Here is a 15,870-nt window from a genome sequence, read left to right as displayed (position 1 = left end):
TCTGTGTTGTACTACCTACCAACGTTAGAATTGAGAAATAAATTAAGTTGGGCCTGATTTGGGGCCGTGGTGATATCGCCCGACCCAAGTTTTAAAATCTGACCCAAAATGGAAAAAGTTTCCAAATTTGAGTCCAAGTTGCTGATTGGGTGGTCTCCTGGTTGGGTTGTAATTTGGATCCAGTCAAACTCACCCAATATGGACAAGAAAATGATGATGAAGGTTCCATCTTCCCAATTTGTCTTGGAAACTCTGTCGATGAAGAAGACCTTGCAGAATTGGGATACTCTTCAACTGCAATGACATGACATCACTAATCTCTGAATCCTTTGAAGTTGCTTCAAAGGCAACTCCAATTATGGCTGACTTGCCCAAGGTACCCTCATTTTCTGTTTGCTATCATTGGCTGTTGGCTTCTTCTTATGTTTTCTCGATTGTTTTATGGGCGGGCGTAGGTGGTGTTTAAACGTTTGGGTTTTATGTAATCTTGTTGTTCTTGTTTTTGGTTTTGTTCCAGTTCATCAGGGAAGATATCGTGTGTGAAACTTAGTCAGAATTAATGTAATAATCTGATAATGGACCAAACCCAATTGCTTGCGTGGTTTATGTTGCATTCTTCCGTAGCTGTTCTTCATGTTTATCTTTTAACTTTTATTGACCGAGTACAATTGCTTACCTACCTGGGTTACGTTCGATTGCTTTCTCTTCTTTTTAATTTGTTTATTTTTTGTTTGGGCTCTTTTACCTTTGTCAATTTTTTTAAAAAATGTATTTTTATCAGTTAATGTTTAATATTCATATTGCAAGTAATAAATTCTGTTAGATTATTTGGTTTTCAATAAAACTAGCATCCTAAGGAAACATTTGGATGTCAGATTACAAATATATTGATAAAGAGCTGGAACATGCACTTTTAATATTTTACCTGCTTTAAACACCTGTGATGGATCTTACCACCGCCTTATTTTGTGATAACCAAGCCTTTATTATATCACATTGATTACATTATTATTTCCACAAGTATGTATCGAATAAAGTTCCTATTCTATGTCTGCAAATTTTATGTAGTTTTCTTTGTTGCTTACTGGAGGGTTACATGTAGGAGCATTTTATAGCATCCGTCATGGAGGACTATGATGTCATGTGTTGGGGTTGTGGACTACACCTCCTTCTTCCATCACATGCTCCAGTTTTCAAATGTGGTTGGTGTGGAGCTTTAACAAATCAGAATGCAGGGAAACGAGAATGCAAGTACTTTTGGTTGAGACGCTTGCGGGATCGGTGCTTTGTCTGCATTCTCCTCATGTTTATGCTCTTTGTGATATGTACGTAGTTGTAGCTCTTATAGTTGTATTAGAATCTTTCTCCATTTTGCTTATTTTTTGCTTGTGTAGGTATTGACATATTTTTTGTTCATAATCAGGCGTAGTTATAATAGTTTCACTTTCCATATTATCTTCTGTAGGCAAAATTTTAATTGATATATGAAAAATGGTAAAAAAATTTCCACAAAATACGATGAAGAAGGTGTACATTAACTTCTAAAAGTGAAAGTGGAAGTGAGGAGTTGATGCAAATGTTGAAATTGCAGGTGGTGGAGTGTGGGCAGCATTCCCTGTGCTTTTCTCTATCAGCTATTTCCGTGGAATTTTTCACTCCATCATTACCTTCATCTTGTCTGTAACTACTGTTTATACATTCAGTTCTGCTTCGTTTGCGTGTGCTGGAACACCCCCAAGCGTAGTGTGGGGTAGCTATCCAGCTGTGGGGAAAGGTGCCCTTGAGAATTATACCTTCTGTCAGCTCTGCTCAAAGCCAAAGTCACCTAGAAGTCATCATTGCCGATCCTGTGGAATGTGTATTTTGGACATGGATCATCACTGCCCATTTGTAAGTGTTGACATCTTCTTCTCAATGCATATATGTCGTAATAGACAATTGTTTTTACAGAATATCTTGCTGTCTATTGTAAATGCATTAGCCATTAATTACTTAAGTTCTAACCATTTGATAATTCTTAGTCGCTTGGGGAAGTGAGTCGAAAGTGAAGCTCAATGGAAAAAGAAAATTTCAACTGGAAGCTGTGGTTTTTGTTTTTATTTGCTGTAGATTTTCAGTATGGAGGCTTAAGATACTGAGGATAGAATGTTAAGAACAATTATATATGCTATTGAAGAAAATAAAACAGTAACAAGAGGTAAAGAAGGAAGTAATTTTGTGGAGTTGTGAGTCAGCCATCTACTTGTGACTTTTTTGAACTCCTAGAGGGCTTCTGGATATAGACCTAATGCTACCAGTTACAGGAGAGTGGAAATATAAATTTCCAATCACCATTAAAGCTAGGAAAACTAGTGACATCAGTGGCTTTGATGAACAATATGTTACTCAAAGGTAAAACACCTACTTCTGCAGGGATTGAAGAATCTATGAGTTAATGGAAATTCCAAGGTAGCTTGATAAAAACAATGTTTCACAATTTTGTTATGCTCATATGGAAACTTTGTTTGAAATTGAAATTGGAATTTAGTTCCTCTAAATTAGGACCCTTGTTGAAATTTAATTCTTAGAGTTTGTTTAACTATGGATACATTAATGCTTATAAAATGAAATCCTTGTTGCAAGAAATAAATATGTAAAAGGAAAAGGTTTTATTGTAGATTCTGACATATTATTTTCCTTTGTTTTTTTGTTTTTTTTTGTTTTTGGGTATCTAAAAGTCCATCGATATATGTGCATACCTGCTGTGTGTCTACAAAGTATGGTTTGGATTTTGAGCTCATGACTTGCATTCTAACATTAATGAATTTTTGCTGCATAATTTTGATGCAGATTGGGAATTGTGTTGGTGCAGCTAACCACCGACACTTCATTGCCTTACTCATTTCAGTTGTCACCAGTACATTCTATATTTCTATCATGACCGTGTATGTATGTTGGCATATCTGGCCATCCATAACATATGAACCCTTCGACCACTCATATGGGTTTGGCAGTGATTTTGCTATGAGAGCTATCCGTGAGATTGTATATGGTTTGCTAAAATCTGTAGTGCTTTTATCCCCTAGAGGGCTTGTTTTGGTGTATCTGTTTGTTTCAAGTGTTTCATTGGGGATAGGGTTGAGCATACTTCTGTGGCAGCAACTCTGTTTTATATACGAGGGAAAGACCTACTTGAATCATTTAAACGATGGAGTTGGAGAGAAGGATTGCCAAAACCTTGTGCAGTTCTTTGGATGCCCATATTCTTTCTCAATATATTTGCCCCACTGCTCTCTCTCAAGATTTTTGCCAAGTTTCCGAAAGAAGACACAGAGACACAAGAAGTAGAAGTAGTATGTAAACGATAATGGGGTCTATTATTTCTTTCATTTTCCTTTCATTTATTTGTTATATATTATTTTTTAGGAAGGGAGCTTGATTGAACTATCATAGTAAGCAAAATTTTCGGGGCTGGGTGGTCGCATACGCCTTGCTATCGTAGCTACCCATCATGTAAGAGGTGATTGTAAGAGGGGAAGGCATGTACGCCCCACCCCCTACCACGAAACTTTCTCTTTGCTAGTATGATGGTTGCGACCATTGCCATTTCAATCAATTTTATTTTTCCTCTGATAATTCGATTAAGCATTTACCTTATTTGCTTGCTAAAAGTGAAATCTTATGACTGCATTCTTCAACCGTTTTTATACCCTGTTACAAGTGCACTAAGGAGATTTCCCTGTAAAACACGAATGAGTTTTCTCAAATATGAGAAGAATAATGCTATTTTTACCACATTTGTATACTGCATTTTCATACTCGATGTGATGGGTAACTACAAGAGAATAGCAAAGGAAGTTTCCAAATTATATATATATATATTTTTTAAAAAAAAAGATAATTAAAAATTAGATACTAAAACAATCCATACGAACACAGTCGATATTACAATTGCATTACAAGTTTCATTCCATGCAGTTTCACTTCACAGCCACTCTCAATTTCTCGAACTCCACTGATCTGGTATTTTTTTAATTATTTATTTTCTTGTGAAATTCATCAAACTATAATTTAACTGAGAAGAGAAACCTAGAATACCCGTTGCCGGTCACATGTTTAAAAGTGGACTTCCCCACCTCTCGTTCAGAGGATAACGCTTCATTCATTCATAGTTCAATTTCTCCGACCGCACTCTATGGCTACCTGCTCTTATCTTCTCAACCATGTCCAGATTAAAGGTACCAATTTAATGAAATGGTTTTGTTTCTTTTGGTTAGGCCCTGGGCCTAGGGAGAAGATTTTCATCTCATTTCATGGTTTCCAATTTGTTCTAGGATGGCCGTGGCCCTCGAGGATGAGGATATCCAAGCATACAAATCCCACTGTCACTGTAAGTTCCCAGCTCTGTTTCTCCATTCTGATCCTCGTTTTTACAGGGTTTGTTGAAGGATGCCTGTTCCTATATGTTGAATGTCTTGTAATTTGAACTTTCCAAAACTTTTCAGGAAAGCTTCAAGACAACCAGTAGAAGGCATCCAAAGCAAGGGCTCCTAATTGCACAATGTTCCTTGTGTTTGGTCCAAGTTGGAGCTTCTCCTCCTAGCATTGCATTATCACCATTATACTTACCTCCTTCAGGGGAGCCATCTCATATTACGGATGCAGTTTCCAGCATTCTTGGAATTGGTATGCCAGACACATCACATACTCTCTCAAATTTAATGCACAAGTTGGTTCTTGCAGATTTGGACCCTACTACAGCAAAGCTTGCTATTGGATTTCTAGGCCCTTTTTTCTCGCTATTTTCTTTTCTGTTTATCATAAGAATAGTCATGTCCTGGTACCCCAAAATTCCAGTGGGGAAGTTCCCTTATGTTGTAGCTTATGCCCCCACAGAGCCACTGCTCGTCCCAACCCGGAAGTTGATACCGCCTTTAGGCGGTGTGGATGTAACCCCTGTGGTCTGGTTTGGATTGATTAGCTTCCTGAATGAGATATTAGTTGGTCCGCAAGGGCTGCTTGTGCTTCTCTCTCAGCAGGTTAATACCTAACATACGTAGCTGAACAACATGCTGCTGATGCAGGTAGTAGTATATGTATGGTTACTCATGTTTGACTATGATCCTGGACGGATTTAAACACGTTTAGAGTTTGCATGATTTTGTTATATACATGACTATTTTCGGGTTGTTCAAAGCGGAAAATGTTGGAAGGTTTGGATCATAAAACAAAAGGAAGTGGTGCTGACAGCAATATTATATCACAATCCGAGAACTGTAAACGAAAATGGTGCTCCAGAAAAAATTATAATCAAGAAAAGTTAACAAATCCTAGCAGGCTCCAAAGTAGCCTACATCTGTTTGCCGTCGACCTTGATCAAGATCTTTATATAGGCAAATCTGCTATTACCACCCTCTCTCTCTCCTATATCTTAATAAGTTTCTACTAGTTATCTCGAGTAACTAAGACAAATGTGACAAATGTAACAAGTGCAAATCGAAGAAACGAACTTCATCTTCATTAGGTACAAGCTACCGAACCATATTTTATGTTTCAATTCAGAAAAACTACAACCCAAAATCTCAAATATCTGGAGAGCAGTAACCCAAGTTACGTAGCACCATTCTTAATTATCCGAAAACCTCATCTCCCAAAACATGAGAGCGGTTCTGGTTTAGATGTCTGCTGCAAGGAAGTTCGCTGACAAAGATACCTGGAAAAAAGATGACAGTTAAAAATGAGGGGCGAGGGAGGAGGGAGGGATTGATTTAGAGATCCAACAAATACCTTCTCTCCTGGTTTGAATGGAGGAAGACCTTTAAAAGGACATGTAGCGCATCGAAAAGCATCGCCTAGTCCGCACTGTAAAATGCAACTTTCAGAGCAAAATAAACAAAACAGAACAAACAGCAAACACACTTTAAAAAGCATATTGATAAGCAAACTATAGGACATACACTGCCACATTGCGACTTGAAATTGTCCAAATCTACCGTCGAGCCTAGCTTCTCCACTTTCTGCTCTTCTTCAGCCCTCCCACAAGTGCAATTTTTACAAGCTTTCCTTGTGCTTCCAACTTCACAATCACCAGCTGCACAAGTACATTGCTCAGTGCATGGTTACAAAAATCACAAACATTAAGAATCTCACAAAGTCGACAAACATACAATTTAGAACCAGGATGCCTTACCTAGAAGCGGCTGGGGTTTCTTTAAGTCCTCCTCTGTTAATAGACTATCCTCATCAATCAGATCTGAATCATCATTGATCTGAACTTTTGGTAAACTTTTGGTGGTCTTTTTTAAGGCAAAGGATGAACCAATCTTCCAGGAAGGTTTTTTAGCCTTGACCTACAGAGAGAAGAGAACAAAATTAAAGCTCAGCTGAATAATCTACAGCTATCACAGAGCGTATCCAATGATATACAAACATCATACAAATTACAGAATTTATCAACAAAAAAATCCATCCACAAAGTATATCCAGTGATAAAGTTATCGTGAACGTATAGATTCTTTTCTTTTACGCAGACCACACCAAAAAAAAAAAAAAAAAAAAGATTCTGAAAAAATGCTAGAGTAACTAACAAAATCAGAGAAGCTATTGGATATGTTCATCAGATCCGTTATCAACCAACAATGAGAGAACACTTTTAGATGATCTGTTCATGTGCTCCATAAAAATAAAAATTTAAGTGCACCAGTACAAACGACTTGGATGCATCTAAAATAAAGGAAGATTGATGAGGTGGATAAAAGGGATTGTGAACGGCATGACTGCAAGACATTTAATGGAGAATAAAACCCTAGATTGGATTGAAGTACACAAGAAATGTAGGATCCCAATTAGATCCTGATAAGGTTCCATGTAGCAAAGCCCAAACAGTTAGTATTAAGTCTGAGATGAGTTGAATTCAGATTCATGTTATAAATTTAACATGCAAAGAGGAGAGGAGTAAACTTACAACATGATGCCAATGGATACTAGTAACAATGAAACTTACCCCAAAGGACAACTCAGATGGTAAATTTGATTTCCCTTGAAGAGCTTGTGCTTCTAGAAAACCAGACAATAGTAACTTGCGCTCAATAACAGAGGTGGTCTGCAAGAAAACCAAAGTAAGATTTCTCACTTCAAACTGAATCCATAATGTGACAACGTGAACATGAATTACCTTATCACTTTCCCCTGTGGAAGAATCAGAAGTCTTGTAAATTAGGACTGATCCACCAGGCTTCAAGACCCTTGAGATTTCCCCTAACAACTGCTCACTTGGAAATTCAATCGATTTACAAAGAGTAAAAACAACGTCCACAGAGGAAGACCCCAGGGGCAGCTGACCTGTCATAAGTCAAAACAACATCAAATGAACACTATTATATGGCCAAGAGACTTGCAACAAAGAAAAAGCATGACTTCTACATGGCTATAAGTTAAATGGTCATTCAATTGGATACCTGTTACCCAACCATTTTATAACAGATATAAACCAATTTGTAGGTTACATTGTTTAGGGGGGAACAATAAAAGAAATGCTACTACATTAAAGAACAAAGAGGGTTAAGAAACTTACTTAAAGAAGACACTTCGGTCATAATTTGAGGTTCGCACTTTTCAGCAGCTCCATTCCCAAGCTCCTTCAATGCATCAAAAACAAGACTTACAGGAAGAACCGCATCATCTGTAAATGCCACCACGGAAGCCTGCAGAAACCAAGTCAAAAGTTTTAGTGGGCTACTTCCTAATTAACCCAACAAATCAACTACAATGATGACAAGAACAAAAAAAAAAAACTAATGAGTATTAAACTTCAGGTATGCATACAAGTGAAAGACAAAAAAATCTAAAAAGTATTTAATAAAGTCAGGGTCTTCATATCATAAAATTGAAAAAAAAAAAAATGAAAAAAAGAGAGAGACAAGAAAGCGGAAATTAAGTGTAAAATGAGTTAAACAGATCGCTAAGAATCTAAGCTTAAAGTACTCACTTTGTCATCCAAGAGTGAAAACATTCAACATTCAACATTCAACTTTCATCTTATATTTAACTTTCAGTTTTCTCAGCAACCAAACAGCAACGAATCATAGAAACAAGTTTGCAATAATTCAAAAGCGAAAACACAGACCGATTGTAACAAGATCTAATCAATTTCAGCGACAAAATCAATCCACAACCACGAGAACGAAAAGGAACGAGAAAATTGAAGTCGGACTCACCATGAAGTCGAAGGTGGAACAGAATTTCAAGCCCTAAAAGCCAAAACGATGAGTATTGATTCTTCCTCTACAGGCAAAGCAACAATGTCTTGTGCTTTTATTTGTGCGCTGCCTGCCGTCTCTCTCTCTCTCTCTCTCTTGCGTTCTGCAATTGGTAATTTGCAAAGTCGCCACTAAGGATGCTGCGTGGGAAGAATAAGAGAGGTATTTAAATGAGAGAGCAATTTTGCTCACACCACCTGTAGCATCACTACCGCTTTTAAAGTCTAACACGTGTCTTACAAATGAACACTGATTCTTCACGATAAAACAGTAAAGAATTCTTTTAACTTCTAATATTCCTTAATAAAAATAAACTTTGAATCAATTTTATATTTTTGGGCCTAATTATAAATTGTCGATAGCATTATTGAGTACGAACATGAACCCAGTTCCAGTCTATATAACACCATCAATGCCAACTAGGGTTTAGGAATTAGGGTTAGTTGCACATGGCAGGGTTGGAAGAGGTGGTGATGCTAGTGGGGCACTTTTAGCCCAGGCCAAGGCTGGTTATAGCCCAAAATGGTCAAATGGGGCTTCTATTGAGGTGGTTTAGGACCTAGGCCAGCTGGAGTTCGGCTCCATGGGGGCTATTTTGGCCCAAGCTCAAGCCTAGGCTGGAGGTGGAGCCCGCAAGACAGTTTTTTGTTTTTGTTTTTATTTTTTTTAAAAGGACTTTCTTGCCATTTCATATGTACACCTTTCTTCACTGAGAAAATATTTACCCTCGTTTGGTTGAATGAATTGAAAATTACATAGAATTCTAAAATAACGGAATTTTGATTTTTATTATTTTAATTTTTAGCAATTGAACAGAATTTTATAAATAACATTATGAAAATTGTGAAATGACACCTATTTTGATGGAAATTAAACTTTAAAAATTTGATGCCCCAATTCCACGATTTTTTCCGTGCATCATTTAAGTTGACAAGAAAATTGTCAAATTCTCCTCTTAAATTTCCAACTTTTACTCTCTGTTTGGATAAAGAAATTGAAAATTATATAGAATTCTAAAATGACGGAGTTTAGATTTCCATCATTTCAATTTTTGACAATTAGATGTTTCAATGTTTGGATTTATGTATGTCGAATTTTGTAAATGACGTAATTTTATTATTGAGACTATAAAAATTGTGAAATTATGCATATTTTGATAGAAATTAAACTTGAAAATTTGATGCCCTAATTTTCACAATGTCATTTAATAAATTTCGTGGTTAAGTTATCAAACCAGGGAATTGTCAATTTCTCTTTTTAAATTTCTTACTTTTAACTAAATTCTGAATTATTTTCCCTCATCCAAACGGAGTCGCAGGGTGCTGAGTCTGCCTTCATAGCATTGAAATTGAATGAATCCAATGGTTAAATTCGATTCGAAAAATATGTGAAGAAAGACACAAAGACTTACTTAACGTCAGTCAAGTTATTAAATCCAAGGTCTCATAATCCAAAATGAAAAACAGTCGAATAAGATCTGCTACAACAACATTAAGTGAAGGCTGAAGCGGGGTTAAAGCAAAAGAAACTACCAGACCACTACAAATCAAGGGAGGAAAAGAAAAGCAAGAAATCCTAACAGAATCCGAAACTTGCAAAATCAATAGTCCACTGGCTCATCAACCTCAGCGGAAGGAGTCTCAAGGATGGCTTGCTCAGCTTCCTGCACCTCCTTCTCGGTCTTCCTTCCCTTCTTGGACTTGTAGTACACACTCATGAAAGTTCCCACAGCACCATACTTCCTCCTGCAGTACTCGTAATGCCCTGCATCAAACATCCTCCAAAAGTTTTTCTCATCCAGCTCAGACACAGCATACTGCGGCTGGAACCCGTGATTTTCAATCAGCCAACTCTCCATCCTGCGAACTGCTTCTGAACCATCAAAAACCTCACCCCTCAACACAGGGCCTGGTGCATAGTAGACCCCAACATCTGTGTACATCTGAGAGTAATGCGTGTCTCCCTGTCTGTGATGGTGCTCAAACCCCGGTTCAGTGTATATCATTGTCTTGATGGGACTCTTGTACATTCTATGAGGACAGAGCCAAATGGGGTACACCTATACAGAATCAACAAACAACATGATTAACAAAAGTGATTATAGAACAGGCTTTGATTACACTCTACTTTGTTTGCTCGTCAAAATGTGAGTATAGAGTCAGAAACTAAGTTAAGAAAATCTTACCTCCATCTCATGGTGAACCCATTCTAAAGCATTCCCAACCTTGTAAAGAGGAACAAGCATGTCTTGAATGACGTGCATGTCGTGGTAATAGTTTCTAATGGCTTCACCTTGAGTAGCCTTGAGCAGAGAAATCTTGGGGGGCATCATCCAGCCCAAAAAGAATCTAAACCACCACTGATCAGCAAATGGAAGGATAAGCTTTCCCTCCCAATAGATACTCCTAGTGTGCCTGTGGTAATATTCCCTTGTTGGGATATATTCCACAAACTCCCCTTTCTTCAGTGCTTTCTGCGCATGCTGGTAGAACCAGGGTTTAAACCACCACCCAACTTCATTAATCACATTCCCCTTCTTCTTGGCCTCTTCTTTTGATGCATATCTCCCTGTCATGCACACAGCTTCTGTTGGAGTGTATATCATGGTTTCAACAAAGTCTGGAACCTTCTCAGGGTTGTCCTGATCTCCATCTCTGGAAGCAAAAGAATCACTATATGCCTGTGCAATATCTTGAAGATTGCCCACAACAGGTTTGTATGTCAGCCTCATGTATTCCTTTATCGGTATAAGCTTGATCTCGGCAGAGACTAGAAGCCCCAATGTTCCCTGAGACCATGGAATAGCATAGAAAAGATCAGAGTACTCATTATCTTTGGTGGCTCTGACAACTCGACCATCTGCTAGAACTATCTCATAAGCCACAACAGTATCAGAGAACAGCCCATAGATGTGAGAGCTTCCTTCAATTCCATAGCCATTAATGAGGCCACCAACAGTAAGATCATCAAACTCAGCAACCACAGCAAGGGCAAGATTCAATGGAACTGTTACCCTAGTTATCTGCCCCATGTTGACTAATGGCTCAACTTTTGCAATCATTCTCTCTCTATCAATTTCAAGGACATTTCGGAAAGCAGACAAATCAACCTCAAAATGACGAGCTCGCTTGTAGTCAACATTTCGCATTCCAACAGCTATCCATGGTTTTCGTGCTGTGCAAACAAGACCATCCTTTGATGGGTTCCTTTCTTTGAGTCGTTTTACAACCTTCTGGACATTTTCGTCATGTTCCTTTTGACGCCTCTTGTAGGACTTCATCTCAGATCTTACATCCCCAAGGTATGTGAGAAAGTAAATGGTGAAGGAGATGGGGAGGACAACAAAGATAACAACAATCCATCGAAATTGAACTAGAAAGTCCACAACGGCCGTCTTCCTCTTTGGACGCAGAGGGGTTTCAAGATCAGACATTTTGGGGAGTGAAGGTCTGCTATACGACAAAAAAATTGTTAATAAACAACATTGTAACAGTTTTATTAACCTTCAGATTTTCATAGATAAACTTACTCCAACCAAATTAACATTGGTCTGGAGACCAGGGAAAAAGAAAACCTGTCAAGCAAAGCACAAGTCTAGAATCCCACATAATAATATTAAAGCTTAGACCATCCTGTCCCAAAAATAGATTCAATAGAATGAATTAAAGCTCTCAGCCAGATGCTCAGGCGATATCCTTCTTAAAAAATCTTTGACCATCTTGTTCAGAAAAACATTTCAAAGACAAAATAAAAACTTTTGACAATAATCATTTGTAATCATCAGAAAATTAGGTCATCTATTGAGGGAATATAATACTTTATACAATACACTCTTCTGACCATCAGTTACATACATGCTAAATATAATCCTTTTATGACGATTGCAGCAAACCCAAATTTCAATAGTGCAACATGGTGACTTCGATGGAGACCAAAACTGATCAAGGAAAAAAAAAAAAGTAACAAATCTACTATAACCGAAACATGCATGCAACAAAGATCTTGAACAGAACATTTCCATCTTCTACCAAAAATTCATTGGATCCAGAAACACCCTTCAGATTTAAGTTAGATACAAAAATAAAACATTATCCAACTTCTAGGAGATCCATATGTCAATAGAAACATTTCAGTACTTTAACTGAGAAGTTGTTTTCATGGACCCGGTGGGTGTCAGAATATCTTTTCCTTACAGGGGAAAGTCACATGAAATGAGACTTTATCTTCTTCAGGTACAGAAAAATAGTAACTTGGTTGAAGAAACCGAAATAAGCCTTACTGAACAACTAAAAGAAAGAGCCTTATTCTCAACAAACTTTGAAGAAGAAGAAGGTTTTTTTATTAAAAAAATAATAACATTTCAGACTGAAAAGATCTACTTCCCTCGTTTTTTTTTAAAATATTTTAAATAAATAAAAAAACATTGCAGTCTCAGTCTCAAGACTCCGTTTCCCTCGTTTTCCGACGAACCAAACAGATCTCAGCAAAAAAAAAAAAAAAAACACTCAACGGTCTCCGACAGCCAAACAATAAAACAACTTTCACAAACAGTTGCACAAGTTCGAACTGCAATCCGCGAAAAGTTGAACGGTCTCGACAACGAATCGGCTAAAATCTAGCGCAAATCAAAACTCGAGAGAGAGAGAGAGAGAGTACCTAAAGCTTAGCTGAGGAGCTAATTGTAAGATGAGAACTGTAGAGGAACCAACATTTAAGGGAAAGCTCCCACAGCCAGAGGTGTCTGCGAGTAGTGACAGAGTGAAAGTGGGAATGCAGTGAGGACTATCCGACTATGTAGAAAGAAATATGTAGAAATATGTAGAAAGAAAAACGGACAAGGCAACATATATATATATATATATATATAGTTATTTATTTATTTTAAATGGACAGATCCAATCCAGTCCATCAAACAATATCCCACCAACCCAATAAGGTTCGTCAGACCAAAAAAAAAAAAAAAAAACTAATAAGATTCGCTGGCAGTCACGTTTTGGAGTCGCTCTACACTCTCTGGCTTCGCAATCAGTCAGCCAGCCCACCACCATGTGCGGCTGTGCCCATGCTCCTCAACTTTTTGTGTTTTTTATTTTATTTTATTTTTCTATTTATCTCTCTCTTTTTTTATCTTGGGGCGCGAACCTCTACCAACCTTTTAATTCGTGATTATGTTTTAAATTATTCGAGTACTTTACAGCGAGTCATAAACTTACAATTAATGTCCAAACAAAAAAGACTCGGATTGGATGTTTGACAATTGACTGTGATTGATAAATAAAAAAACAGAATCAAATTTTCTCATAATTTATAAAAAATAAAAGGAAAATTTGCATAAATCTCATCCGAATTTTTAGATATATGCGTCATTACCATTTAAACCTTTATTTTTAATTTTTAATCGCTTGAATTTTATAAAGTATTGCAATCCACCATCTATGTCTAACGTCATTAAAGTTTCTGTTAAATACAAGGGTATTTTAGTCAATTCACCGCACTTAAAGAGAATTATAAATAAAAAAACTAAATTTTAAAAAGAAAAAGAAATAAAAATATTAATCACCAACAATAATGAGGAGTTAAATTACTTGTGAAATTAAAATCCCAATTGAATATACCCCTCTAAATTGGAAGAAATATGAGATTTTGGTAGGTTATAAAACACACAAAGATTCAGGCCTTAGTTTTCACATGATTTTCATAGTTCTTGGAAGATTTGAAAAAAGTAGAACTATGGTTTTCATAGATCTTGGGAAATAAAAAAAAAGTTAGGCAAATTCTTCATATGGTTTTCATGGATCTTGGAATATAAAAAAAAAAAAAACCAACGCCAATTTGTCTCCCCCTCCCCCCACCCAACGCTGTGCATACACCATCAATATCATTCAAAAGGCTAAAACAAGCCAAACAAAATACCTAACAAATAATCATTAAAGCATCCGATACACATCAAAACACCTCACGCATCAACACCTCGACTAGACCAGTAGGGAAAAAAGCACTCTTCCCAACCTATGAAGATGCTTGAGGGCACAATAGAAAAAAACTAGGGGGGCCAAGAAGGCCATCAATAGAAAGAACTCACCCTACTTTGCCCTTACATTCGTGATAGTTAGGTTAACTTTATTTTTTCATTTTTTAAAATTATGTTGTTTTAAAATTATATTTAATTATAGAGACAGAGGAAAATGCTCTTATATTTAACGAAATTTTTAATGGAATTAGACGTAGATGGTGGATTGCAACACTCTAGAAAGTTTAGGTGGTTAAAAATTAAAATTAAAAGTTCAGGTGGCAATGACGCACATGCTTCAAAGTTCATATGGTATTTATGCAAATTTTTCAAAATAAAAACAAAAACCCTAATTTAACTAACAGTAATTCAATGTTGCGGATGCCCCCAGCATCATAGTTTTCTTTCCTTTTTTTTTTTCTTTTTTTTTTTTTGGGTCAAAGCATCATAGTTTTCAAGCATTTAATTCTACAAATTTTCCTTTGCAAGTTTCCAATAGTAACGTGTGTAATCACGTATTTTTATGGAAGAAAATGCAATTTTTTTATTTTGTTCAGGGTTCAGGGTTTGTTTATTTTTGTCAATTAATTTTGGGAATCTTTCTGTAATCATGTAGTTTTGTTCTGTTTGTACATTGTTATTGTATTTAAGTCAGTCGAAAATATTTTAATTAAGATTTTGTTCTTGTTCTTAATTGATACGTTTGAATTGTGGATTGACTATTCTAATTATTCTGTACACATCTTGTGATATTTAAAAAATATATATATATATATATTTCAATAATAAGAAAATAGTAGTATATTATCAGATGCAATAACGGACACTTGTTTTTCAAATTTAAAATAACGGATACTTTTTCTTTTTTCTTTTTAGTATTAAAGTAGAGTTTGGAAAAGTGAATCATCGTGATCCGTCATGATCATCCTAGCCTTGTGCACAACGTGTACGTTAATCGTACGAGATCGTCTTCCTTTTATATGGAATATTTTATTAAATCATTTTACATACGTTATAATATTATACTATGCAATATTTTGGATCCTCTTCTATTATTTTAATCATTTTACGATCGTGATTCATTTTGAGATCCTTTTCTTTTTATATCGGATATTCAGATCGTCTTCTATTTTAAATAATTGTTCCTTTTAGCACCGTGATTTATTTTTGGAGTTGTAGATGCTTTATACTTTTTTTAAACTTGTCGTTTATTTTGTAATTTTTTCCTCTTTCTAATATTACTCATTTTATTGATGCAATTTCTGTTAACATATGTCCTAAAAATATTAGATTAAAAACTAAATAAAATAAAATAAAATAACAGAGCAGCACAAGATGACTACCCCTTTTTTTTTTTAAATGTTAGAGTAGGGCCCATTATTGAATCTGATTTTCAAATTGTTGTGTAAATGCTTTCTTCTGAGTTGGAAGAAGAGCATACATACTACAGTTTGGTGACTAGCTACCAGAAGATGCTTCAAATATGGGAGAGTTGATTTTGAAAAGGTGTGCCTGAAGGGTTTGGACATTATCTACTCAAAGATTTGAGTGGGGTGTTTGTTTATGTAGTTTTGTTACTGAGCTCCGGCTCCCTTAGAACAAAAAAAATTCCAAAACGCAAAC

At 36.2% G+C, this 15,870-nt stretch overlaps 4 protein-coding genes across 5 annotated transcripts; 2 read left to right on the top strand and 2 right to left on the bottom strand.

The window, feature by feature from the left end:
* Positions 1 to 221: 221 nt before the first annotated feature.
* Positions 222 to 3,615, top strand: LOC117616107 (protein S-acyltransferase 11). Its single transcript, XM_034345321.1, has 4 exons — positions 222 to 376; positions 1,103 to 1,325; positions 1,592 to 1,890; positions 2,830 to 3,615. Exons 1-4 carry the CDS (start codon positions 305 to 307, stop codon positions 3,325 to 3,327), a joined length of 1,092 nt encoding a protein of 363 aa, XP_034201212.1. The 5' UTR covers positions 222 to 304; the 3' UTR covers positions 3,328 to 3,615.
* A 500-nt stretch (positions 3,616 to 4,115) lies between these two features.
* Positions 4,116 to 5,138, top strand: LOC117616111 (protein COFACTOR ASSEMBLY OF COMPLEX C SUBUNIT B CCB3, chloroplastic). The gene is made up of 3 exons (XM_034345324.1): positions 4,116 to 4,217; positions 4,314 to 4,369; positions 4,485 to 5,138. Exons 1-3 carry the CDS (start codon positions 4,175 to 4,177, stop codon positions 5,028 to 5,030), a joined length of 645 nt encoding a protein of 214 aa, XP_034201215.1. The 5' UTR covers positions 4,116 to 4,174; the 3' UTR covers positions 5,031 to 5,138.
* Positions 5,139 to 5,254: 116 nt separating this feature from the next.
* LOC117616110 (anamorsin homolog) lies at positions 5,255 to 8,405 on the bottom strand. The gene is made up of 8 exons (XM_034345323.1): positions 8,196 to 8,405; positions 7,553 to 7,682; positions 7,154 to 7,320; positions 6,983 to 7,081; positions 6,170 to 6,329; positions 5,937 to 6,070; positions 5,767 to 5,841; positions 5,255 to 5,692 (listed from the first exon to the last, which is right to left on the bottom strand). The coding sequence occupies exons 1-8, from the start codon at positions 8,196 to 8,198 to the stop codon at positions 5,654 to 5,656; spliced, it is 807 nt and encodes a 268-aa protein (XP_034201214.1). The 5' UTR covers positions 8,199 to 8,405; the 3' UTR covers positions 5,255 to 5,653.
* Positions 8,406 to 9,625: 1,220 nt separating this feature from the next.
* Positions 9,626 to 13,017, bottom strand: LOC117616106 (delta(24)-sterol reductase). 2 transcript variants are annotated; one of them, XM_034345319.1, is made up of 3 exons: positions 12,894 to 13,013; positions 10,423 to 11,686; positions 9,626 to 10,296 (listed from the first exon to the last, which is right to left on the bottom strand). In XM_034345319.1, exons 2-3 carry the CDS (start codon positions 11,668 to 11,670, stop codon positions 9,838 to 9,840), a joined length of 1,707 nt encoding a protein of 568 aa, XP_034201210.1. In that variant the 5' UTR covers positions 11,671 to 11,686; positions 12,894 to 13,013; the 3' UTR covers positions 9,626 to 9,837. The 2 variants fall into 2 exon arrangements, with proteins under 2 accessions (XP_034201210.1, XP_034201211.1); XM_034345320.1 differs by having other exon boundaries at positions 9,838 to 10,296; positions 10,423 to 11,689; positions 12,894 to 13,017.
* Between the last annotated feature and the right edge of the window lie 2,853 nt (positions 13,018 to 15,870).

This window comes from Prunus dulcis, chromosome 1, assembly GCF_902201215.1.
Source record: "Prunus dulcis chromosome 1, ALMONDv2, whole genome shotgun sequence".
In the NCBI taxonomy this organism is placed as follows: Eukaryota; Viridiplantae; Streptophyta; class Magnoliopsida; order Rosales; family Rosaceae; genus Prunus; species Prunus dulcis.
Note: the sequence above shows the minus strand (reverse complement) of the source record. Positions and strands in the feature narration are given on the sequence as shown.

Excerpts from the sequence above, each read along its gene's own strand:
- LOC117616107 (XM_034345321.1), top strand. The coding sequence starts at position 305 with ATGACATCACTAATCTCTGAATCCTTTGAAGTTGCTTCAAAGGCAACT. Across the intron at positions 377-1,102 it reads TTATGGCTGACTTGCCCAAG|GAGCATTTTATAGCATCCGT; the intron begins GTACCCTCATTT and ends GGTTACATGTAG. Across the intron at positions 1,326-1,591 it reads GTTTATGCTCTTTGTGATAT|GTGGTGGAGTGTGGGCAGCA; the intron begins GTACGTAGTTGT and ends TTGAAATTGCAG.
- LOC117616111 (XM_034345324.1), top strand. The coding sequence starts at position 4,175 with ATGGCTACCTGCTCTTATCTTCTCAACCATGTCCAGATTAAAG. Across the intron at positions 4,218-4,313 it reads CAACCATGTCCAGATTAAAG|GATGGCCGTGGCCCTCGAGG; the intron begins GTACCAATTTAA and ends AATTTGTTCTAG. Across the intron at positions 4,370-4,484 it reads ATACAAATCCCACTGTCACT|GAAAGCTTCAAGACAACCAG; the intron begins GTAAGTTCCCAG and ends AAAACTTTTCAG.
- LOC117616110 (XM_034345323.1), bottom strand. Across the intron at positions 6,071-6,169 it reads GAAACCCCAGCCGCTTCTAG|CTGGTGATTGTGAAGTTGGA; the intron begins GTAAGGCATCCT and ends GTACTTGTGCAG. Across the intron at positions 5,693-5,766 it reads CATTCAAACCAGGAGAGAAG|GTATCTTTGTCAGCGAACTT; the intron begins GTATTTGTTGGA and ends TCTTTTTTCCAG.
- LOC117616106 (XM_034345320.1), bottom strand. The coding sequence starts at position 11,670 with ATGTCTGATCTTGAAACCCCTCTGCGTCCAAAGAGGAAGACGGCCGTT. Across the intron at positions 10,297-10,422 it reads GGGTTCACCATGAGATGGAG|GTGTACCCCATTTGGCTCTG; the intron begins GTAAGATTTTCT and ends GATTCTGTATAG.